Raw genomic sequence first — 26,130 nt, 5'->3', positions numbered from 1 at the left:
ATGCCATATTTTTTTTGCGGACGTGAAACACGGACAGCGGACGTGGACAAGAAATGGATGAGTCCACCGCATTTTTAACGGATCCATAGAGATGAATGGGAAACCATCCGCAAACCACTGCCGTGTGCATGTAGCCTTATCCTGTCTAGTCTCATAATACTTTTCAGTTTCTTTCTTTGTTGCTCACATGTGTTACTTTATTTGGTTTACACTTCTTCTTTGGGTTATCTTGAAAGTCAAGATGGAGGAATATTCAGTTCCAGCTAGACTATCCTTAAAGTATACTTCTAGTGAAAAATAAGCACTTCATACGCTCTTGTCCTCTGGGACAGCAGTTCTGTGTTGTTAGCGCTGCAGATCCTCCTCCTTCACTCATGGGCGGCCATGTGACAGATACAGTACAGCTGCCGCCCAGTCCTGGTCCCTCTTTCTTTATAACACTGCAGACACAGCTTTCTACAATCAGCGCCAATGCAGTTACGATTACAGGACTTGATTAGCTATTGTCTACAGACACACAAATAGATTGAATAGCCTTTCTGGGTAATATATTAGTCATTTTAGCTGTAACTACAATCTATTTATCCCCAGCAGGTAGGGGCTAATAGGCTGCATCCTATTCTTTCCCATAGGCTGCATTCACATGACTGTATGTGTTCTGCCCTCCGCAAAACACGGATCCACAAAAATCATGGCTGACATCCGTGTTGCATCAGTATATCTGTGGATCCATTGTAACAATGCCTATCCTTGTCCGCAAAACGGTCATGATCTTTTTTGCGGGACTACGGAACGGACATACGGATGCGGACAGCACACGGTGCAGATCGGATGTAGACCAAAAATACGGTCATGTGAATGCAACCATATGGAAATGAACAGTGTGCAGCCAGAAACTAAATGAAGCTAATACAAAGCGTACAACATTTTTTAAATTCTAGATAAAAGATTAGCAGTTGCACGTTTTACCAGGTTGTTAAGTGGATCATGATAGGTATGCTTGAAGAATACTAAATAAGAGGCTAATAAACTCCCTTTACCTTATCACAAGTATAAAAAAACTACCTGATGGTTTTCCACACATTGAATCCATCCAAGGGCTTGGTACCATTAATAGTTCCTCCAGACAGATGCACTAATGTTGGCAGCCAGTCCGAAATATGGATCAGTTCTTTACTAACGACACCTTTCTGCTTCAATAAGGGGCTTGTGACAAAGCCAACTCCTCGTACTCCACCTTCCCAAAGGGTCCACTTTCTTCCACGTAAAGGCCAGTTGTTGCCACCAGCCAATGTCTGCCCACCATTATCTGTAACAGAAAAAAGTTGGGAAAACAATATGTCACGCTTGATTAGTACTACAATGAAATGGGCACACAAAAAATAAAAATTAGCCCACTTCCAGGCACTGCTTGGCACCTACCTGTGACTGAAGGTCCCGCTTCTCCTATCCCTTCCTGACTCATGTACATTTTTTACTTCTTTGCACCTGTGGAGAACATTTGCCTGTGGAAGGGACCAACTTGAAATGGGCCTTCTCTCCAGGATGTCTCCGGTATGTACATCATTGATCAAATTGGGGCCTTGATTTATCAAGACAGGTGTGTGCTATGCTGGTCTTAATGGGCTTCTGGAGCAGGCATTTCATTTATGATGAGGCACAGACTTTGTCATAAGCTAGATGCCTCTCCTGGCAGTTCGTGTGCCAAACTGAAATCTACTCCAGTCCGCAGCTGGCGTAGGCATCAGTTATTATTTATGCCAGTTCCTGGTGTAAATTATTGTACAGGGTGGGCCATTTATATGGATACACCTTAATAAAATGGGAATGGTTGGTGATATTAACTTCCTGTTTGTGGCACATTAGTATATGTGAGGGGGGAAACTTTTCAAGATGGGTGGTGACCATGGCGGCCATTTTGAAGTCTGACATTTTGAATCCAACTTTTGTTTTTTCAATAGGAAGAGGGTCATGTGACACATCAAACTTATTGGGAATTTCACAAGAAAAACAATGGTGTGCTTGGTTTTAACGTAACTTTATTCTTTCATGAGTTATTTACAAGTTTCTGACCACTTATAAAATGTGTTCAATGTGCTGCCCATTGTGTTGGATTGTCAATGCAACCCTCTTCTCCCACTCTTCACACACTGATAGCAACACAGGAGAAATGCTAGCACAGGCTTCCAGTAGCTGTAGTTTCAGGTGCTGCACATCTCGTATCTTCACAGCATAGACAATTGCCTTCAAATGACCCCAAAGATAAAAGTCTAAGGGGGTCAGATCGGGAGACCTTGGGGGCCATTCAACTGGCCCACGACGACCAATCCACTTTCCAGGAAACTGTTCATCTAGGAATGCTCGGACCTGACACCCATAATGTGGTGGTGCACCATCTTGCTGGAAAGACTCAGGGAACGTGCCAGCATAAGTGCATAAAGAGGGAAACACATCATGTAGCAATTTCGCATATCCAGTGACCCCCTTAGACTTTTATCTTTGGGGTCATCTGAAGGCAATTGTCTATGCTGTGAAGATACGAGATGTGCAGCACCTGAAACTAGAAGAGGGTTGCATTGACAATCCAACACAATGGGCAGCACATTGAACACATTTTATAAGTGGTCAGAAACTTGTAAATAACTCATGAAAGAATAAAGTTACGTTAAAACCAAGCACATCATTGTTTTTCTTAAGAAATTCCCAATAAGTTTGATGTGTCACATGACCCTCTTCCTATTGAAAAAACAAAAGTTGGATTCAAAATGTCCGACTTCAAAATGGCCGCCATGGTCACCACTCATCTTGAAAAGTTTCCCCCCTCACATATACTAATGTGCCACAAACAGGAAGTTAATATCACCAACCATTCCCATTTTATTAAGGTGTATCCATATAAATGGCCCACCCTGTAGATGTTCCAAGGCCAATGGCTCGCCTATGCCCCACCCTCACTATACCCCCTTCGTAGACAGGCGAGGGTAGCGTAAAAATGCCAGTTCAGGCTAAAAATGTTGCAAAAGCATTTAAAAAAGTCACAAAGCAGGGTTTTCTGGTGTAGGGTAAATGATAAATCCCCCCCTGTATGTTTAGACTTCTGACTATGGGATTGAAGGATTATAAATAGACAATGGCTCCTCTAATTAACAGGCAACGTCTCTTTCCGTACGTTGTGGTCAAGCTCCTTATAATGGCATGCTGTGCCTATTAAGCATCGGTGTTTAGCCTATGGCAGCTTACATCTGACTAATAAAAACCTGACAATTCATTAATTTCTTGTCTAAGTAACAAGGCTTTTTTGGTTCCTGTAATTATTGTGAAGGTGTCTTTACAATTTGAATTGACTCCATGTTTTGCAACCTTGACCTCAACCAACCTAGACTTTTGCCCATGGTAAGCCATCATCTGTCCCTCCAATCACCCGTCTGAAGAGGCCACGGAGCTCTGGTAAATACTTAGACCTCTTCCTGGGTCAGTGATGTCATGTTCATCAGTCACATGGCCTACGCGCAGCTCAGTCCCATGCAAGTGAATGGGGTTGAGCTGAAATACAGAGCACAGAACTGTGATTGGTAAGCTGCAAGGAGGCTGCAGCACTCACCAGAGTGCCGCGGCCTCCACAAACAGCTGATCGGCAGGGGTGCGGTAGTCGGACCCCCATCAATCACATATTGATGGCCTCTCCTGAGGATGGGACATCAATATGAAAGTCTCAGACAACTCCTTTGAGGTGAGGAACTGACAGTCGAACAACCATTTTAGTACAGTAGTACATATACAGAAAATAAATGTATAACACAGAATTATATATAAAAATACAACAAACACATGTTCTCTATGTAGAGCAAGGTTTTTCACTCAGCCATGACATTTATGTGGATCAGTGACATTCTCATTTTCCAGGGAGGATAATTATAGGATTGCACATACATATGTAAAGGACAGAGGACGGGTGGGTACTTTTCACTCTACTCATTCCAAGAATACCACATTATTAGGTCTTTCATATGGCTGGTAAATTGCTGAAAACTAAGCAGAAAATAGTTACAAATAACACACCTAAGAAAGGTATAGGAAGTGACCATTCACTTTCCAGCTGAATATGCCTGTGCTTTCTATCGTCCACATTACAAACTGCAATTTAACGTATTCATGTAAGAATATAAAATAAGTGTATGGACGTTTTTCTTAAAGTGGTTTTCTAATACTTTTAGGCCTCCTGCGCACAAACGTATTTTCTTTCCATGTCCGTTCCGGGGTTTTTTTGCGGACCGTATACGGAACCATTCAATTTAATGGTTCCGCAAAAAAACGGAAGTTACTCCGTTTGCATTCCGTTTCCGTATTTCCATTCCACAAAAAAAATAAAAATAGAACATGTCCTATTATTGTCCACATTATGGACAAGGATAGTGCTGTTCTATTAGGGGCCAGCTGTTCCGTTCAGCAAAATACAGAATGCACACAGACGTCATCCATATTTTTTGTGGATCCGTTTTTTGCGGACCGCAAAATACATAGTCGTGTGCATGAGGCCTTATACTGATGACCTATCCTATAGTGTAAAAAGTATGAACCTTTCTGACATGGCAATAGGAATAAAATTATGACAAAAAGTTAAGGACTCTAAAAGACGTTTTAATCAGCATGCTTTAAAGTATGTGTTCATGCAGATGGCAGAGGGAGCATGCACACACTTCTGATACACAGCTGTTACTGAATTCACCCACATGTGTGGCCCTTTGGCCTCTTTCAGACGGGCGTTGCGGGAACACGCGCGATTTTTCCGCGTGAGTGCAAAACATTGTAATGCGTTTTGCACTCGCGTGAGAAAAATCGCGCTTGTTTGGTACCCGAACTTCTTCACAGAAGTTCGGGCTTGGGATCGGTGTTCTGTAGATTGTATTCTGAATCCCGAATGCTTAGTAAAATAGCGCTGGAGGGGTTAAAAAATAAAAATAAAAATTTAACTCACCTTAATCCACTTGCTCGCGCAGCCGGCATCTCCTTCTGTCTTCATCTTAGCTGTGTGGAGGAACAGGACCTGTGGTGACGTCACTCCGGTCATTACATGATCCATCACATGATCTTTTACCATGGTGATGGATCATGTGATGGACCATGTGATGACCGGAGGACAGGTCCTGTTCCTCCACACAGCTAAGATGAAGACAGAAGGAGATGCCGGTTGCGCGAGCAAGTGGTTTAAGGTGAGTTAATTTATTTTATTTTATTTTTTTAACCCCTCCAGCGCTATTTTACTATGCATTCGGTATTCAGAATGCTATTATTTTCCCTTATAACCATGTTATAAGGCAAAATAATAATGATCGAGTCTCCATCCCGATCGTCTCCTAGCAACCGTGCGTGAAAATCGCACTGCATCCGCACTTGATTGCGGATGCTTGCGATTTTCACGCAACCCCATTCATTTCTATGGGGCCTGCGTTGCTTGAAAAACGCAGAATATAGAGCATGCTGCGATGCAACGCACAAGTGATGCGTGAAAATCACCGCTCATGTGAACAGCCCCATAGAAATGAATGGGTCGGTATTCAGTGAGGGTGCAATGCGTTCAACTCACGCATCGCATCCGCGCGGAATACTCGCCCGTGTGAAAGGGGCCTTTAAGACGGATAAACCTACATGTGTTGAGTGAGTCAGGGGTGTAGCTGTAGGTGGTGCAGGGGTAGCAGTCTCTACCTGTCCCATGAGCCTGAGGGGGCCCAAAGAAAACACCAATATTAACTCCTTAATAAGGACACAGCCCTATTTCACCTTAAGGACCAGGCCATTTTTTGCAAATCTGACCAGTGTCACTTTAAGTGGTGATAACTTTAAAACGCTTCGACTAATCCAGGCCATTCTGCGATTTTTTTTTCCCGTCACATATTGTACTTTATGACACTGGTAAAATGAAGTTAAAAAAAAAATAAAAAATTATAAAAAAATACCAAATTTACCAAAAATTTGTAAAGAATTGCAAATTTCCAAGTTTCAATTTCTCTACTTCTATAATACATAGTAATACCTACAAAAATAGTTATTACTTTACATTCCCCATATGTCTACTTCATGTTTGGATCATTTTGGGAATGATATTTTATTTTTTGGGGATGTTACAAGGCTTAGAAGTTTAGAAGCAAATCTTGAAATTTTTCAGAAATTTTCAAAAACCCAATTTTTAGGGACCAGTTCAGGTCTGAAGTCACTTTGCGAGGCTTACATAATAGAAACCACCCAAAAATGACCCCATTCTATAAACTACACCCCTCAAGGTATTCAAAACTGATTTTACAAACTTTGTTAACCCTTTAGGTGTTCCACAAGAATTAATGGAAAATAGAGATACAATTTAAAAATTTCACTTTTTTGGCAGATTTTCCATTTTAATAATTTTTTTTCCAGTTACAAAGCAAGGGTTAACAGCCAAACCAAACTCAATACTTATGGCCCTGATTCTGTAGTTTACAGAAACACCCCATTTGTGGTCGTAAACCGCTGTACGGGCACACGGCAGGGCGCAGAAGGAAAGGAATGCCATACGGTTTTTGGAAGGCAGATTTTGCTGGACTGGTTTTTTTGACACCATGTCCCATTTGAAGCCCCCCTGATGCACCCCTAGAGTAGAAACTCCAAAAAAGTGACCCCATTTTAGAAACTATGGGATAGGGTGGAAGTTTTGTTGGTACTAGTTTAGGGTACATATGATTTTTAGTTGCTCTATATTTCACTTTTTGTGAGGCAAGGTAACAAGAAATAGCTGTTTTGGCACCGTTTTTTATTTTTTGTTATTCACAACATTCATCTGACAGGTTAGATCATGTGGTATTTTTATAGACCAGGTTGTCACGGACGCGGCGATACCCAATATGTTTTTTTTGTTGTTTTTTTTTTACGTAAGTTTTACACAATGATTTCATTTTTGAAGCAAAAAAAAATCATGTTTTAGTGTTTCCATAGTCTGAGAGCCATAATTTTTTCAGTTTTTGGGCGATTACCATGGGTAGGGTATGATTTTTGTGGGATGAGATGATTGTTTTATTGGCACTATTTTGGGGTGCGTGTGACCTTTTGATCGCTTGCTATTACACTTTTTGTGATGTAAGGTGACAAAAAATGGTCTATTTAGCACAGTTTTTATTAAAAAATTTTAAGGTGTTCATCTGAGGGGTTAGGTCATGTGATATTTTTATAGAGGCGGTCAATACAGACGCGGCGATACCTAATATGTATACTTTTTATTTTATTTATGTAAGTTTTACACAATAACCGCTTTTTTAAAACAAAAAAAATGATGTTTTAGGGTTTCCATATTCTGAGCCATAGTTTTTTTTATTTTTTGGGCGATTGTCTCAGGTAGGGGCTAATTTTTTGCGGGATGAGGTGACTTAGATTGGTACTATTTTGGTGGGCAAACGCCTTTTTTATCGCTTGCTGTTGTACTTTTTGTGATGTAAGGTGACAAACAAATTCTTTAGCACAGTTTTTTTTTTTACGGTGTTCATCTGAGGGGTTAGGTCATGTGATATCTTTATAGAGCCGGTCCCACTTTGGGACTTGAACTTTTGGGGGTCTAATCCTTTACAATGCATTCCAATACTTCTGTATTGGAATGCATTGGCTGTATGAGCAATACTGTGTGGATTACTCATACAGCTTCCGGCCTGTGAGATCCAGGGGGCTGGATCTTCCAGGCTCGTCACTGGAAGGCAGCGCGATGCCTTCCATGACATCGGGTCCCCTCTACAGCCGCATGGGACCCGATGGCACTGCCACACGCCACCACCGCAATAGGTAAAAGCCGACATGGGGGGTGGGGGGGTCACGGGACCCCCCCGCGCATTTAGCCGAGGTGCCTGCTCATGCGCAGTCGGACTCAAGCGCGATCCTGTAACTGAATCGCGCGTGAGGAAGAGAAGACAGGCAGGAATCGGGGACGGCGCATGCGCGCTTCAGTTACAGGATCGCGCTTGAGTCCGACGGCGCATGCGCCGCCTGTACAAGCGCGGTCCCGGCGACTGAGCCAGGTGTCCGTTACACTACTTAGAGGAGGGGTTAGGGCAGGGGAGTTACAGCCCGGAGTGAGGGAAGGGCTACCCCCTTGACTTCTAGCGTGACTTCAGGAGCTGGAGACGAGGACTTTATAAGTAGTTTTTTTCATGAATATACATCCCAGGAAAGCGGCACAAGAATGCATTGAAACACAATGAGGATAATCTATAAGGTACTGGTAATAGTTTATTAAGTGAAATCCTGGTGAAAGGTTCGCTTTAACCGCCTCACGTCCGCCCATAGGATATAAACGTCCTATGGGTGGACGTCTATTTCTGACAGCACGTTTTAAAACGTCCTGTCAGAAATAGCAGCTGCACGCTAATCGTGCAGCTGCTGATCGGGTTGCCCGCTGTCAGTGACAGCAGGGCAACCCAGAGATAAGGCAGGGACAGTGCCCAGGTGTCCCTGCCTTCACGATCGCTGCAGACACAGCGCTCACCGAGCGCTGTGTCTGCAGAGCAGGAAGCGCTGTGCGCTTCCTGTTCCGGCCCGGCGGTCATGTGACCGCCGGGACCGGAGAGTGCAGGGGCTGTGTGAGGTCTCTCAGAGACCTCGATCAGCCCTGCTGTGAGGCTGTACAGCGCAGGATTGCTGCTGTACAGCCTCTATAGGGGTGCATTTCCACTGTAACTGGGGCTACTATGTCAGCCCCAGTTACAGGAGAAATCAAATAGTGAAAAAAAAAAAAAAAAAGTGAAGTAAATGTCCCCCAGAGGTCTTGTATGACCTTATGGGGGACGAAAAGTGTAAAATAAAATAAAAATAAAATAAAGTGTTGAAAAAATAAAATAAAAAAAAGGTTCACATGTAAAAAAAAAAAAAATCCCAAGTAAGGAATAAAAAAAAAAATAAATAAATAAATAAAATAGACATATTTAGTATTGCCGCGTCCGTAAAAACCAGCTCTATAAAAATATCACATGACCTAACCCCTCGGGTGAACACCGTAAAAAATAAATAAAAAAAACTGTGTCAAAACAAGCAATTTTTGTCACCTTGCATCACAAAAGGTGCAACACCAAGTGATCAAAAACGCGTATGTCCCACAAAATGGTACCAATAAAACCGTCACCTCATCCCGCAAAAAATGAGCCCCTACATAAGAAAATCTCTCAAAAAATAAAAAAACTATAGCTCTTAGAACATGGAGACACTAAAACATCATTTTTTTGGTTTCAAAAATGCTATTATTGTGTTAAAGTGAAACAAATAAAAAAAAGTATACATATTAGGTATTGCCGCGTCCGTAAAAACCAGCTCTATAAAAATATCACATGACCTAACCCCTCGGGTGAACACCGTAAAAAATAAATAAAAAAAACTGTGTCAAAACAAGCAATTTTTGTCACCTTGCATCACAAAAGGTGCAACACCAAGTGATCAAAAACGCGTATGTCCCACAAAATAGTACCAATAAAACCGTCACCTCATCCCGCAAAAAATGAGCCCCTACATAAGAAAATCTCTCAAAAAATAAAAAAACTATAGCTCTCAGAACATGGACACATTAAAACATAATTTTTTGGTTTCAAAAATGCTATTATTGTGTAAAACTTTAATAAATGAGAAAAAGTATACATATTAGGTATCGCCACGTCCGTAACAATCTGCTCTATAAAAATGTCACTTGACTGAACCCCTCAGGTGAACGCTGTAAAAATAAATAAATAGAAACTGTGCTAAAACAACCAATTTTTTGGTCACCTTGCCCAATAAAGTGTTATAATGAATGATCAAAAAATCATATGTACCCAAAAATAGTACTAATAAAACTGGCACCTTATCCCCTAGTTTCCAAAATGGGGTCACTTCTTGGGAGTTTCTACTGTAAGGGTGCATCAGGGGGCTTCAAATGGGACATGGCATCTAAAAACCATGTGGAGTTCCTTTCCTTCTGCGCCCTGCCGTGTGCCCATACAGCAGTTTACGACCACATGTGGGGTGTTTCTGTAAACCGCAGAATCTGGGTAATAAATATTGAGTTTTGTTTGGCTGTTAACCATCGATGTGTTAAAGAAAAAAATTTATTAAAATGGAAAATCTGCCAAAAAAGTGAAATTTAAAAATTTGATCTCCATTTTCCTTTAATTCTTGTGGAACGCCTAAAGGGTTAACAAAGTTTGTAAAATCGGTTTTGAATACCTTGAGGGGTGTAGTTTCTACAATGGGGTCATTTATGGGGGTATCCACTATGTAGGCCCCACAAAGTGACTTCAGACCTGAACTGGTCCTTATAAAGTGGGTTTTGGCAATTTTCTTACAAATTTGAAGAATTGCTTCTAAACTTCTAAGCCTTCTAACGTCCTAAAAAAATAAAATGACATTTCCAAAATGATGCCAACATAAAGTAGACATATGGGGAATGTTAAATAATAACTATTTTATGAGGTATCACTTTCTGTTTTGAAAGCAGAGAAATTGAAATTTAGAAAATTGCGAATTTTTCAAATTTTTGGGTAAATTTGGGATTTTTTCATAAATAAAGGTGAAATATTTTGACTCAAATTTATGACTATCATGAAGTACAATGTGTCACGAGAAAACAATCTCTGAATGACTTGGATAAATAAAGGTGTTCCAAAGTTATTACCACATAAAGTGAGATATGTCAGTTTTGCAAAATTTGGCCTGGTCAGGAAGGGGGCAAAGGGCCCAGATGGGAAGTGGTTAAAGGGGTTGTGCCAAGCATAACGTTTACACCCCATCCAGAGCCTAGGGGATAATTAACTGATCGTGGGGGTCCGGCCCCTGGGACCCTAACCAATCCGAGAATGGGGGTCTAATGTTCCTGTTCTGATGGAGCGGTATGCAGTTCTCTAGGATCTTGCTGAAAAGATCCCAGTTCTGTACTCCTATCTCCTTCAGTCCCACAGAGAATGAATGAAGCAGCAGGGCGCATGCTCGGCCTACTGCTCCATCAGGACAGTAACATGGGACCCCCTTCTTGAGATTGTGGGGGTCCTAGCAGAAAGACCCCCACCAATCAGTTAGTATCATACTCATCACAACCCCTTTAAAGGGACACTGACAGGCCCTATAAGCATATTTAGTTATTCCTATGCAGTCATAGATCTATTAAAGTGTATTCCAATGATATAAGAGTACCCCCTGTCCGCATTGTAAACCATGTAAAAACAACTTTATATTCATGTCAATCACATTTCTTTATGCCCAAGGGGCGTTTTTTCTCATACCTTTGTGCCCAGTCGCGCCTCAACTGGCGATTCTTACCGCCGCCCAGCTCATTATTATTCACTGCGCTGGGCGGCTCTTACATTCCCCGATCCTGTCAGAAGAGAGAAGAGTTTCTTGGCCGGCGCAGGCGCATTAACGATCTGAATTTCTGAAGACATCAGCGCTCTAACGCGCTGGATACGAGTGCCTTGGAGGAGAGATCGGACGCAGGCGCATTCAATTACAGGCTTGGGAGGGTGCCGGCGCATGCGCAGAAGGTCCGATTGAGGCCGATGCCCATAAGTCTCCATCGAGCATGCGCGGGAACTGACAGGATCGGGGAATGTAAGAGCCGCCCAGCGCAGTGAATAATAATGAGCTGGGCGGTGGTAGGAATCGACAATTGAGGCGCCGCTGGGCACAAAGGTAGGAGAAAAAACGCCCCTTGGGCATAAAGAAATATGATTGACAGATGAATATAAAGTTGTTTTTACATGGTTTACAATGCGGACAGGGGGTACTCTTATATCATTGGAATACACTTTAATAGACCTATGACTGCATAGGAATAACTAAATATGTTTATAGGGCCTGTCAGTGTCCCTTTAAGGTTTTTTTTCACATCTGTGTAGGATGATCCATTACAGATTCTGTAACAGGATAGGTCATCAGTATCTGATCGGTGGGGGTCTGACTCTTGGCACCCTTGTCCATCAGCTGTTTGAAGACACTGCAGCACTCACTTTCTAGGACCGTGATGTCACGTTTATTGGTCACATTGCCTAGGCGCAGCTCAGCCCCTTTCAAGTAAATGGGGCTGTGCTGCAATACAAAGCTAAGCCGCTATCCAATGCGGGGAGCTGTGCATGGCAAGCTGAGTAGAAGCCTCTTGAAACATCTGTTCCATGGGGTTGCCGGGAGTTCGACCCTCCCTGATCACTTGGATAGGTCGTCATTATTAAACACATGGACAACCCCTTTAAAGGCTGTGTACACCTTCGGAGGCAAAAAAATGAATGATTGTATACTCATTTTCGACTAAAAAAATTTCTTAATTTTGCCTTTATTACAAATATTGAGTTGTTCTGTCACAAAGGGTTAACTGTTTTTCTTTGTGACTGGTACTGGTACCTTATCTCTAAACTACTAAGAAGTCATAAACACTTATTTAAGCAGCATTATAAGATAACAACTAAGCTATGAGTGTTTAGGAGGTCATAGAGCAGAAATAAGGAGTCTGTCAGCTCCTGGTCTGACGGAAAAGACAGAAAATCCAAAGGATGCTACTAGAGAATGTCAGCTCTGTACAGAAAAAAAAAAAAAGGACTCCATATTTTTAATAAAGACCAATTAAAAAAAATATTTTTAGCTCAAAATGAGTACGATGCAATAGTTAAAAAAAAAAACCCCAAAGGTGTACATAGCCTTTAACTTTAAACTCAGTTCTTTTCCTTTGTATTCCACTGAAAGTGCTTGACAGTATGAATACAGCCCTTCACTTTGAATAACATTACACCACGTGTACTTATTATCCAGACAGGGCGAAATATCAGTCATCCACAAGCACATGTGACAAGCCTCGGCTGTGCGGTGCTGCCGTTTATGGCCCTTTATAATACTCACAATGAGCTATGTTTGCTCCATCTTCTCTGTTTGTAATTGCTTCTCACTAGTGATGTAACTGTGCAGATATTCACTTCTATTTTCAACTTGGACACAATAAGACATCATGTGCGCCTTCAGCGCTGAAAAGGACACAAACGATTTCAAACTCAACATATTTTAAAGGAGCTTGAAAAGAAAAGTTTGCTGGTGTCTTGAAGGGGCAAGGATTTTAATACGGATGGCCTATCTTCAGGATAGGCCATAAACATCAGATAGGTGGGAGTTCGACGTCCTACACCCCCTCCGATCAGCTGCTTTAGAGTAGAATCCTTCACTGGAACTACAAGGCTTCGTCCATAGTAGTGTAGTGGGTGACGCTGGTTACTACAGCGCTGCTCCCATTCTCTCTCTCAAGGAAAATTGTGGAGGGATGATATAACAGTTTCAGGGGCGGACTGGCCCCCTACAGGGAAATTTCCAGGAGGGCTGATTCCCAAGGCCTCCTCATGGTCACCAGCTGTGTACATAAAAATCTGATGCTCTCAGCATTCTTTTAGGGGCATCAGGCACTTATTCACCTGACTAGGGACCGCAGGTGCCCTCCTGAATTCAACTGTATTGCCATGGTCAGAACGATGATACAGTATCATACTGTGGCGCGGGTGCAGTATTTTGTGCTGCACTGTGGTATTTGGTTCTGCTGGGACGGTATTTTGTTCTGCACTATGGTATTGCTGGCCCGCCTACTTGTGTTGGCCCTGTCTTCTGTCAATTTGGATCCAACTACAACATAGGCCAACTTATTTTTCCTTTCTTTTTTTTTTCAGGGCCACGTTAAGTTTCCAGTCCGCCCCTGCATAGTTTTGTTTATTAGTGGAATTACTGGGGCTGGGTATAAGTGACTGTTTCTTTGCAGAGGAGGAAGACAGGAGTAGGGGTTCAAAAGAGCTGTCTGCAATGCACTCCTGGGATATATAGGTGCTTGATTAAAACCTGTGACTTTCACCTACAGAAAGTAATGAGAGCAAAGCTGCAGATAAGTGAGAAAAGAAGCTAAAAAGAGAAAAATATACAGCGGTTTTTGCATTAACACCCTTAAAGATTTTTACTCCCCACGTTCCAATAGCCATAACTTTTTTATTTTTACATGCATTTTTTAATGCCGCCACTTAATTTACCAAGTCTTGTATTGTAAAAAAGGAAAAAAAAAAATCTTTGTAGGGTAAAATTGAAAAAAATAAAAATAAAAAAACGGTTTTTAGAGTTTTGACATCATGGCGTTCACTATGCGCTAAACATTACATGATGTCTTTATTCTATGGCTCACTACCATTGCAGCGATACCGTACTTGTATAGTTTTGATTTAAAAATCAAATCCCGAAGTTATTCACCGAAGTCACACGAGACTTCGGTGATAACGCACTTCGCCTCGACGGAGTGCATACATTTTGATGATGTACAGAGACTGATCTCCTGGTCAGTAAGGCCTTTTCAAGCCTGATCTTTAAAGTGTTAATTCATGGGATTACTCCTTTAAAGGGGTTTTCCCAGAGTTTTTTTTTTTTTTACGTATGACTTATCCTCTGGACAAGTCATGAATATCTAATAGGTGGGGGTCCGACACTTGGTACCCCCTCTGATCAGGTCTGTGAGAAGGCACCGGGGCTCACAGTAGTGCCGCAACCTTCTCTGTTTATCAAGCACAGCGCCATCTATTGTACAGCGACTGTGCTTCGTATCGCAGCTTGGCCCCATTCACTTCCAGAGGATAGATCATCAGTAAAAAAAAAAAAAAAAAAAAAAAACTCTGAAAACTGCTTTAACTTGTAGCAAGAGATACACCATACTATATATAGAGCAACGTGCAATTAATTCAATTCTGGTGAAATAAAGATTAAAGGGGTCGTCTCAGGAGGACAATCCCCATCCCTTTGCCCTACTAGGACATATAATATTCACAGAGAGGGTCTTCGGCTTGGGATCCCCTCTACAAGTTAGAATAGAGAGCAAACATGGAACAGCCGCTTCCAATCTGACTGAAGACAGCCATTTGAATAACTGCCATGTAGTATTACATTAACCCTGCAGAGGTTGCTGCAGGGGAAATGTCTGGCTGGCCTGCAGCTTCCCTCTTACCTCCCAGCAGTGGAGAGGCACGCATTAAAGGGGATGTCTGTAGTGAGATAATGCCTTTAAAAGGACACTATTTATAAAGTTGGAAAGAGTAGAAATACCTATGCCATGAAAAATGGTAGCATCTAACCATATACTGTGTAAACCTATCATCAATGGTTAAAACAATCATGAATAAACCTACACACTAAAAAAGTACCGTAAATCTACGGCCCCCGTGGCTTTTATTGTTCATTCACATTTACATGCAGTTCATATGCAGCCCAATTCTATAGACAAATGTCCTCCAGGAACCCTGCAGGAACTGTGGTAGCAGAAAGACTGTGCCCCCCCAAAAAAACCTGGTGATTTAAGTGACTATTCCAGGAACTTGGTAAATTCACGTAAAGTGAGTGCTATGAGTTCTGCTTTGACATGGTGCCAGTCGCGGAATGTTTTGGCTGGAGAAGACTATATCTGGGTGTTGCATTCTCAAGAGCGTCAGACGCTCAAATACCAAAATTAGTATCTTGGAGAAGTATCTGTTCCAAGATTGTAATCAATGTAACAAAGAAATATTAGAGACGGTTATAGGACTATGTTATTACTCTGCTGCAAATAGCTTCTTTACTGCTCTGATATTTAATTAGATGCCTCATGTTACAAGCAGATCTAGAAAAGGCAAATGCTATTATCTTCTTCCAGACCAAAACAGTATAAATAGAAATGTTTAAAATTACTGCACATGAAGCCTTTCTAGTATATCTATATATAACAATCTGTCACCTTTATGTAGTCCTCAATAATTGTATTGCCTTATTTTCTCTGACCACGTTTCACCTTGCGCTGTTCAGACTTATGAAATTAATGGAAAGCCCAAGGCTGGGTTTCCATGTTCCACCCACCAATGAGGTCAATGGGTGCAAGATTTGCAAGGTGTTGGGAGGTATGACTATATAAGGTTAAAGGAGCATTCCAGTTTTTACAAGTTATATCGCTGGAAGACCTACTGCTGGGGACACCATACTCCTCGCAGCCCCGCGAAATTAACGGAGCAGCAATTGAACATGCAAATTGCCACTCTATTAATCTCTATGGGAGTTCTGGAAGTAGCTGAGCCCATGTACTCGACTATCTCTGGAACTTCCGTATAGATGAATGGAGCAGGAGTGCGCATGCTCGACCTGCTGCTCCATTTATTTTGGGGGGCCCCAAGGGGTACAATGTCCCCCTTCTCATAGCTATACATTTCCCCCTTAGTAGAAAAAATTTGGCATTAAATGTTGGCCATTCCAATGAATTTTTGAGCATGCAACACATGGACAGGCCAGGACCTCTAGAGTCAAACTGGTCCTCCAAACTGGTGAAACTTGTGTGAGCCCCCTTTAAATCTAGTATAAATATATGTCTCTCTTCTTAAAGGGAATCTTTCACCTGGATAATCGATATTAAGGCAAACATATGTCCTTACAGCACTTCAGACCTTCTTTCCATAGGTTTTCTTTTTCCTTGGAGCTCGCTTTATATCTTCATAAAAATCCATTTGGTGCCCAGAGGGGCATTGTTTTCATTCAAAAGGTGCCCAGGAACGCCCTCCATAGATTGCCCAGGCCCGCACTCCTCTCACACACTACGCCACCAGTATTGCCATCACGCCCCCCCCCCCCGCTACATCGCTAGTAGCCGATAACCCTGCCCACCCTTTCCCTTCAGCATCACCAACAGGCGCAGTGCCAAACAGTGCTGGCTCCTGCGCTCTTCTTGTTTAACTGATGGCATCAGCCTCAACTGTTTCACTGGGCATGTGCCGTGACGTATTGTATGAGCGGAGAGAGAGGCATGCTTGGGCTCTGTAGTGGGGACTCTGTAGTGTAGTTTTTCAAAGAGTGGTGAGCTGTCTATCTCTTGATTGAACTGTAGTGGGGGCCGGCCTGGGCACTCTATGGAGGGCGTTCCTGGGCACCTTTTGAATGAAAAGAACGCGCCTCTGGGCACCTAAATGCCTCATTAGCATAAGTATAAAAGTGGATTTTTATGAAGATATAAAGCGAGCTCCAAGGAAAAAGAAAAACCTATGGAAAGAAGGTCTGAAGTGCTGTAAGGACATATGTTTGCTTTAAAGGGAATCTGTCACCTGGTTTGAGCATATTAAGCTCCCCTCCGCTTCGTCATATAATTTATTCAACATACGAACCTTGCTTCATCCTTTCTTGCGCATGAAATCTCGCGCAGCCGCAGTATCGCCGACTGCCTGCGCCTGTCCAATCCTACGGCTCCTGAGGGCAACAGCCTCAATAGTTTCACTGGGCATGCGCCAAGCCCAGTGACGTAATCAGAGCGCTGTTGCCTCAGGAGCCGTAGGATCGGACAGGCGCAGGCAGTCGGCGATACTGCGGCTGCGCGAGATTTCATGCGCAAGAAAGGATGAAGCAAGGTTCGTATGTTGAATAAATTATATGACGAAGCGGAGGGGGCGGCGCCGTTCAGCTCGGCTGTGGGAGGAAATTTATTTATAAGGAGGCGTGCTGGGCTTGAAATAAAGGCCAGCTGGGCACTGCAGGGGGCGTTCATTAGCATATCTGAAAAATCGCTTTTTTATCTAAATGACAACATGAATAAAAGAAAGAAGACCCTTGCTGGAAAGAAGGTAGTTTATTGAACATTGTAATGGTAACAGCTTAATATGCTCAAACCAGGTGACAGATTCCCTTTAATATGGATTATCCAGGTGACAGATTTCCTTTAATGGATGATCAGTGAAAAAAATCTGAACACATTTGAATTACCAACCAAACATGTGACAGATTCTGTCAGTACACACACGACTTATCACCATAAGACATCCTCGTTGCTTCAAGCACCTCTCACTTCCTCTTACTTCGTCTGCCCGGAGCAACATGGCTACAAGTCGAAGGTCCTTTGTCGCTTATTGGGAACTAAATAAACAGAACAATCTGGAGTTCATTTAAAGATCCTGCCAGTTGCCATATCAGGATACAGCTGGGAAAGATTTTAAGTAAAAAAAGAAAAAAAGAAGCTAAATGTGAACAATAGGACTGTGAAGCTTAGTGGCAGCGAGCACAGGAAGGCTGTGTAGACGGCTTGGCAGACAGCTGTCAGCCATTCCAACAACAATCGTAAAAGCCAATCAAAACGAGCAGTGTCTGAGTGCTCACTGAGCTTCAAAAGAAAGTAATAACAGAATGGAAAGAAAATGACACGGGCATGGGTTCTAAACCACGGACAAGGACATGACCACGCTCCTCCTTGGCACAAAAGCAATAACATGACTTTAGTAAAGAAAATTATGTAAGGCAAGAAAGAAAAATATGAAGAAAAAAAAAAAAAAAAAAGAGAAAAACACACTATTTCTGGAATGCTAAAAAGTGGTTGTTCCAGATGTCACTATTGATGACCTATCCTCAGGATACAGAGCCCCAACTGCTATAAAGATATGTAATGTCCCGAAATGCCATTACCATTCCTTGGCATCTTGTTACAACTTCCTATAGGCTAATACAAAGTGTCATCTAATGCAGTAGTGTATTTATCTTCACCGTGCATATTTATTCATGTAAAACTGTTATGTTAATTTAATTGCCTGGTCTACCAGCAGATGGCGGCAACATTGGCAAGGTTAGTTTCCCCGGGGAGGAAACTCCTTGTTCCATTCCAGCCCTCTCTAGAGAGGGAAGAGTTTAGTTAGTGAGTAGGTTACTCTACTCTACCCCCTCGTGGGGAGAGGTTGTGTGAGGAGTTCGTCTGACTTAACCCCTGCTAGGGGAAGGCAGCAGGCCTGGTCCTGTCTGGACAGGTTCTGTTAGTCCTACGCCAGCCTTATCACTGGACGTTGTGCACACCCAAGCATAAGGGTGCTTGAGGTACTCCTAACCAGGACAATAAGTTCCTAGGATTAAAGTAAGAGACAAACTACAGCTAACCTAAGTCCCAGCAGAAGAGGAAAAGTTCCAATTTAACCCAGCCAACATAGCAGAGCTGAGAGAGCTACCGCATAGTAGAGCTGAGATTGTTGCAGAGAAGTATTTGCCTGCCAGAATATGCCAATACCTGCTGATGACCAAGATACCATTTGGAAACTGTTTGGATTACAGTTTATGCCAAGTGAAGCTGTGTTCAACGTTACTATGAGTCCGGACTCCATTTATTCTACTTATTCATCATCCAAGTTCAACTACCCTTTTTGCACTGCTTCGGACCACTTCACATCTGGGATCCAAGGATATCCAGGTAGGAACATCGTGACATGGGTATATAACATCTACAGAGACATTGTAGGCCACTCTACACCACTTTGGCAATCCTACCCTGGGTACCAACATTACCATCTACAAAGGGGACTCCATGTCCTCGTTGCTTAACCGCAACTGGCGTCACGTTTACTTGCTCTATAAGAGGGACATATTTCGTAGAAACCTCCTAAGGGGCAAGGGATACCCCAGGTGCTTAGTGGGCCTGTTGCAGATACATTAAAGGAGTTTTCTGGGATTACTGTTTTTGTAACAGAGATGCTCATGTACAGTTTGCAAACGGACACAAAGGTTTTTACAAAGTTTGAGCTTCCGTTTTTATGGGGGCAAATTGTGTTAAAGGGGTTGTCCCATAAAAATATTCTGACTTCTGGTTCCGGCGCTGGGATGCGAGCAGCGGAGTGAAGGAGCTCCGGCGCTCTCCCACCAACAAAACATCCCCGATCACCCTGAGAGGAAAGGGGGGGGGGGGGGTCATTAGTGAACACCCGGAACACCCAGCCTACCGATCCACTCGGTTAATGGACCGCTATCTCCTGCGGAGCGGCACAAAGAAAATCTTGCACGGCACAGGAGCGAGAGCAATGCTGAGCAAAATGGCGGAGGCGCGCCCCTCCTCACCAGGTCCGGCACCCCAGGAAAACAGTGAGTCGCAGACACAGCACAAGGAACAATCAGCCCCAGCCAATATCAATTATAAATCGCTGGCCATAGAGGTGGCTACACATTTGGCCCCTGACATAAGAGATACACTCTCTAAGACACGGTCAGTGTCACTTCAGCAGCTTCATGATGCAATAAATCAGCATGATACTAAACTGGAGGAGCTGGAGCAGAGAATGCTGTCTCTAGAGGATAATAACGCTAAATATGCTCAGTCAATCAATGAGCTATCCAAACAAAATGCTATCCTGAGGGAACGGGTTGAGGACCAAGAAAACTGATCCAGACGCAACTTGCGACTACTTGGCCTCCCAGAATCAGTCAAGCCCCAAGCTCTTAAGAGCCTTTGTGAATCAGATCTACCACAGGCACTAGGGCTGGGAGGCTGCCACAAGGTGGAAAGGGCCCATAGAGTGGGTCCCGTTGCGGAGGTGCGACATGGTCAGCCAGGAGGGTCACAAAATGAAACACCAAGACCCCACCAAGTGATAATGAAATTCTTGGACTATTGTGATAAGGAGGCAATATTCCGAGCTTTTATGTCCAGGAAAGGCCCACTGAAATTAATGGGCCATACAATCCTGTTATTCGCGGATTACTCATCGTCAGTAGCAAAGAAAAGAAGAGAATTTAGCCAAGTCTGTTCAACGCTACACAAGAGACAGATAAAGTTCCAGCTTATTTATCCCGCTAAACTCTGAGTAACACATGCGGATGGATCTGTCATTATCTTCCATGAACCGGCAGCAGCGGAGGAGATGATGGAATTCCTACAGAATCGGAAAGAAGATGGAGATGAGAAGAGGGAACGGAGAGGGGGACCCCCTAAAACAGGAGCGACATGGAAGGGACACTCCCAGAAGGGAGACGGACAGTGACCATCGACACAAAGAACGAGGTTATGGGAATCTAAGGGGGAAATCGCCCGACCATAAGGAAGCGTCTTTCCCGAGGAGATGAGTTAAACTTACTCTGGTACCATGCAAGGGTACAAATATCCTTTTTTGATTGCAATATAAGCGGCAGGGGGGAAACCCTCAATTGCGAACTGGACCATATAGTTAAATCATATCAAGAGTTTAGCGGTCACAACCGCATTGGTGTTATCACTGGTTACACAATTTGAAATGTGTTTATTAGGAGGGTGAGCTACATCCTACGTTAAAGTTAATATGTGATGGGAGGGATTAATCTGCAAATTGGAAGCAGCAAGAGGTTACTGGGTAGATATCTTTTGATAAGGTAGGAGAGTACCGCAACCCAGAAAAAAGGAAGTTATGAAAACAAGTGTTTTAAGTTGGAGTTTACTCTTATCACGGGGGGGGGGGGGGGGGGGCAAAGTTTTTCTGTATTGGGAATCTTTATAATATATCCATACGCCTCTTTGGGTTTCTACGGGCTACTGATCTACTAGTGGGATATCTACACTTAGCAAGACATGAAGGTGATCTCTTGGAATATAAAATGCCTGAAATCACCACATAAAAGGTGGATGGTCATCAGACATCTTAAGAAACTCAGGCCAGATGTTGTTCTCCTTCAAGAGACTCTCCTAGGAATGACTGACTTTGATAGGATGAGAAAATCCTGGGTGGGCAAAGTGGTGGGGTTTCCATCACCTAACCGTAAGGCAGGATTATTAATACTGATCAATAAGCAATTGAAATTGTAGTGTATTACAGCATTCAGCGGACACTCAAGCTAGATGGGTACAGGTACTCCTACAAGTACAGGAAACCCAATATAGTATAAATAACATTTATGGCACAAACGCTAATAACACCTCTTTCTTTAAAGCCCTAGAGGCGACTCTACTAGGAGATTCTTGTGTGAACAAAATCATTGGAGGGGATTTTAATTCGGTAGTAAATGGGGAGGAAGATAGGAGACATGCAGGAGACAGAATAGGAACTAATGGACCCCAGGATAAGGTATTGAAACCCATGATCAACAGCGTTGGCCTATAAGATCCATAGCGCCAACTTTACCCAGACGACAGGTGTTTTACTTTTTATTCACACTCCCAGAAATCGTGGTCTCGCATAGACTATATATTCTTACCCCATTCGCTGATGCATAAGGTGGAAAGGGCGGAAACTGAAGATATCATAATATCTGATCATGCACCGGTTACAGTTACCCTGACAGATACCTACCCCAGAGGCCCAGATTATATCTGGTGCTTCCCTTCTCATTTAGGTTCCAGGGAGGAGTTTCAGGAGAAACTGGGCATCTGGTGGGAGGATTACAAATCGGAGAATCAGGCCCACATTACGACTCCTGACTTGTTCTGGAATGCATCAAAGGCGGTAATAAGGGGTAGAATCATAGGCTATGTTACCGAATAAGGAAAAAAGCGCAAATTCTATTCAGCCAGGCTAGCCAGAAGGTTAGAGAAACCTATATTAATTTTACCATCGATCCTTCAGAAGTTAATAAGAGGAAGTGGGTGGAAGAACGTCAGACGTTCGAGAAATGTGCAAAGGACAGGGAATCTCCAAGAACTTCGGAAATGGAGGCCAGACTGTATAAATATGGGAACAAATCTGGGAAAATACTAGCCAATTTGGTGAAAGGCTTGCGACAACCGCAATATATCTCTTGCTTGAAGAGTCCCGAGGAAAACCTAGTACATAATCCAGCGGAAATTAACTCAATAGTGGGGAAGTATTATGAGAACTTATATAAAGATGAGGCGCCGTTCGACTTGTCTGATTATCTTCTAGACAGAATGCGACTTCCTAGACTTAATGATGACCAACTCAGTGCCCTGAATTCAGAGATCTCACTGAGAGAAATACAGGAAGTGATCAAACATTTGGGTAATTCAAAAGCCCCAGATCCAGATGGATTCACAGAGGAGTATTACAAGATACTGTTAAACCAGGTCTCACCAGTTTTATTAGAACTGTTTAATGGAGTCCTCCAGGGTCATAGATCATTAGATAAAGAAAATGTCATATACAGTCAGGTCCATAAATATTGGGACATCGACACAATTCTAACATTTTTGGCTCTATACACCAGCACAATGGATTTGAAATGAAACGAACAAGATGTGCTTTAACTGCAGACTGTCAGCTTTAATTTGAGGGTATTTACATCCAAATCAGGTGAACGGTGTAGGAATTACAACAGTTTGCATATGTGCCTCCCACTTGTTAAAGGGATTCTGTCACCTCGTTTAACCAAAAATCCGATTTTAAAGCATTCATGTAGCACAGCTTACCTTGAATAGGCTGTGCTCTTTTATCTTCTAATCCGTCCAGTAGTTTTTGATAAAATTGACTTTTATCTTTATGTAAATTAGCCCTGAAGGTGCCCAGAGGGGGCGTTATGTTAGCTTTAGTGTGCCCAGTACCGCCCCTCTTACTGTGCACAAAACGCCTTCCTTCTGACTGCCTTACCGCCCACAGCCTCTCATCCCTCTCCTCCCTCTCCTCCCCCTCCCTCACGGCCGAACGTACTCTCGCGCAGGCGCAGTACCCACTGAGGGCTGCGCCAGTGCGATCTGCAGGAGACTGAGGGCATGAGCTTCATCTTTGTCACTGGGCATGCGCCGAGCCCAGTGACGTCAGATGCTCGCTCTTCCCTCAGTCAGCCTGGTGAGGAAGCGCAGAGGATTGCCGATCGGCTGATGCACCCTGCGTTTTCTCCAGCCTGTCTGCCTGCCAGCGATTTCCTTCCCCACCCTCCCTCCTGGAAAGAAATCAGTATTTTTTTGGAGAAAATAGGTATTATATGAACAAAAGGTTTATTGTTTATCGGCAATCCTCTGCGCTTCCTCACCAGGCTGACTGAGGGAAGAGCGAGCATCTGACGTCACTGGGCTCGGCGCATGCCCAGTGACAAAGATGAAGCTCATGCCCTCAGTCTCCTGCAGATCGCACTGGCGCAGCCCTCAGTGGGTACTGCGCCTGCGTGAGAGTACGTTCGGCCGTGAGGGAGGGGGAGGAGAGGGATGAGAGGCTGTGGGCGGTAAGGCAGTCAGAAGGAAGGCGTTTTGTGCACCGTAAGAGGGGCGGTACTGGGCACACTAAAGCTAACATAACGCCCCTCTGGGCACCTTTAGGGCTAATTTACATAAAGATAAAAGTCGATTTTATCAAAAACTACTGGACGGATTAGAAGATAAAAGAGCACAGCCTATTCAAGGTAAGCTGTGCTACATGAATGCTTTAAAATCGGATTTTCGGTTAAACGAGGTGACAGAATCCCTTTAAGGGACCAAAAGTAATGGAACAATTGGCTTCTCAGCTGTTCCATGGCCAGATGTGTGTTATTCCCTCATTATCCCAATTACAATGAGCAGATAAAAGGTCCAGAGTTAATTTCAAGTGTGCTATTTGCATTTTCAATCTGTTACTGTGAACTCTTAAAGGGCTTCTGTCACCCCACTAAAGTCATATTTTTTTTTTTGGGCTAGTTAAATTACTTATATTGCGATATATGAAAATATAATGGTCTTACTTCCTTTGATTCAGCAGTTTCTTCTAAAAACAAAGTTTTATAATATGTAAATTAGGTCTCTACCAGCAAGTAGGGCGGCTACTTGCTGGTAGCAGCTGCAGAAAACCGCCCCCTCGTCGTGTTGATTGACAGGGCCAGCCGGGATCTCCTCCTCCGGCCAGCCCTGTCGGCATTTCAAAAATCGCGCGCCTGTGTTCATTCGGCGCAGGCGCTCTGAGATGAGGAGGCTCGCCTCCTCAGCACTCCCTCAGTGCGCCTGCGCCGATGACGTCTTCTATTTCGGTGATGTCATCGGCGCAGGCGCACTGAGGGAGTTCTGAGGAGACGAGCCTCCTCATCTCAGAGCGCCTGCGCCGAATGAACACAGGCGCGCGATTTTTGAAATGCCGACAGGGCTGGCCGGAGGAGGAGATCCCGGCTGGCCCTGTCAATCAACACGACGAGGGGGCGGTTTTCTGCAGCTGCTACCAGCAAGTAGCCGCCCTACTTGCTGGTAGAGACCTAATTTACATATTATAAAACTTTGTTTTTAGAAGAAACTGCTGAATCAAAGTAAGACCATTATATTTTCATATATCGCAATATAAGTAATTTAACTAGCCCAAAAAAAAAAAAATGACTTTAGTGGGGTGACAGAAGCCCTGATGAGATACAAAGAGCTGTCACTATCAGTGAAGCAAGCCATCATTAGGCTGAAAAAAATCAACAAACCCATCAGAGAGATAGCAAAAACATTAGGCATGGCCAAAACAACTGTTTGGAACATTCTTAAAAAGAAGGAACGCATCGGTGAGCTCAGCAACACCAAAAGACCTGGAAGACCACGGAAAACAACTGTGGTGGATGACCGAAGAATTCTTTCCCTGGTGAAGAAAACACCCTTTACAACAGTTGGCCAGATCAAGAACACTCTCCAGGAAGTAGATGTATGTGTGTCAACAATCAAGAGAAGACTTCACCAGAGTGAATACAGAGGGTTCACCACAAGATGTAAACCATTGGTGAGCCTCAAAAACAGGAAGGCCAGATTAGAGTTTGTCAAACAACATCTAAAAAAGCCTTCACAGTTCTGGAACAACATCCTATGGACAGATGAGACCAAGATCAACTTGTACCAGAGTGATGGGAAGAGAAGAGTATGGAGAAGGAAAGGAACTGCTCATGATCCTATGCATACCACCTCATCAGTAAAGCATGGTGGTGGTAGTGTCATGGCGTGGCATGTATGGCTGCTAATGGAACTGGTTCTCTTGTATTTATTGATGATGTGACTGCTGACAAAAGCAGCAGGATGAATTCTGAAGTGTTTCGGGCAATATTATCTGCTCATATTCAGCCAAATGGTTCAAAACTCATTGGACGGCGCTTCACAGTGCAGATGGACAATGACCCAAAGCATACTGCAAAAGCAACCAAAGAGTTTTTTAAGGGAAAGAAGTGGAATGTTATGCAATGGTCAAGTCAATCCCCTGACCTAAATTCGATTGAGCATGCATTTCACTTGCTGAAGACAAAACTGAAGGGAAAATGCCCCAAGAACAAGCAGGAACTGAAGACAGTTGCAGTAGAGGCCTGGCAGAGCATCACCAGGGATGAAACCCAGTGTCTGGTGATGTCTATGCTTTCCAGACTTCAGGCTGTAATTGACTGCAAAGGATTTGCAACCAAGTATTAAAAAGTGAAAGTTTGATTTATGATTATTATTCTGTCCCATTACTTTTGGTCCCTTAACAAGAGGCACATATGCAAACTGTTGTAATTCCTACACCATTCACCAGA

At 43.2% G+C, this 26,130-nt stretch overlaps 1 protein-coding gene across 1 annotated transcript in view; it reads right to left on the bottom strand.

The window, feature by feature from the left end:
* ARSB (arylsulfatase B) overlaps nucleotides 1-26,130 on the bottom strand; it is a 217,876-nt gene that overhangs the window by 85,640 nt on the left and 106,106 nt on the right. The window contains exon 5 of the mRNA XM_040421390.1: nucleotides 1,066-1,309. Within this exon, the coding sequence (XP_040277324.1) occupies nucleotides 1,066-1,309 (244 nt within the window). The remainder of the gene's footprint in view (nucleotides 1-1,065; nucleotides 1,310-26,130) is intronic.

This window comes from Bufo bufo, chromosome 2 (genome assembly GCF_905171765.1).
Source record: "Bufo bufo chromosome 2, aBufBuf1.1, whole genome shotgun sequence".
Lineage (NCBI taxonomy): Eukaryota > Metazoa > Chordata > Amphibia > Anura > Bufonidae > Bufo > Bufo bufo.
Note: the sequence above shows the minus strand (reverse complement) of the source record. Positions and strands in the feature narration are given on the sequence as shown.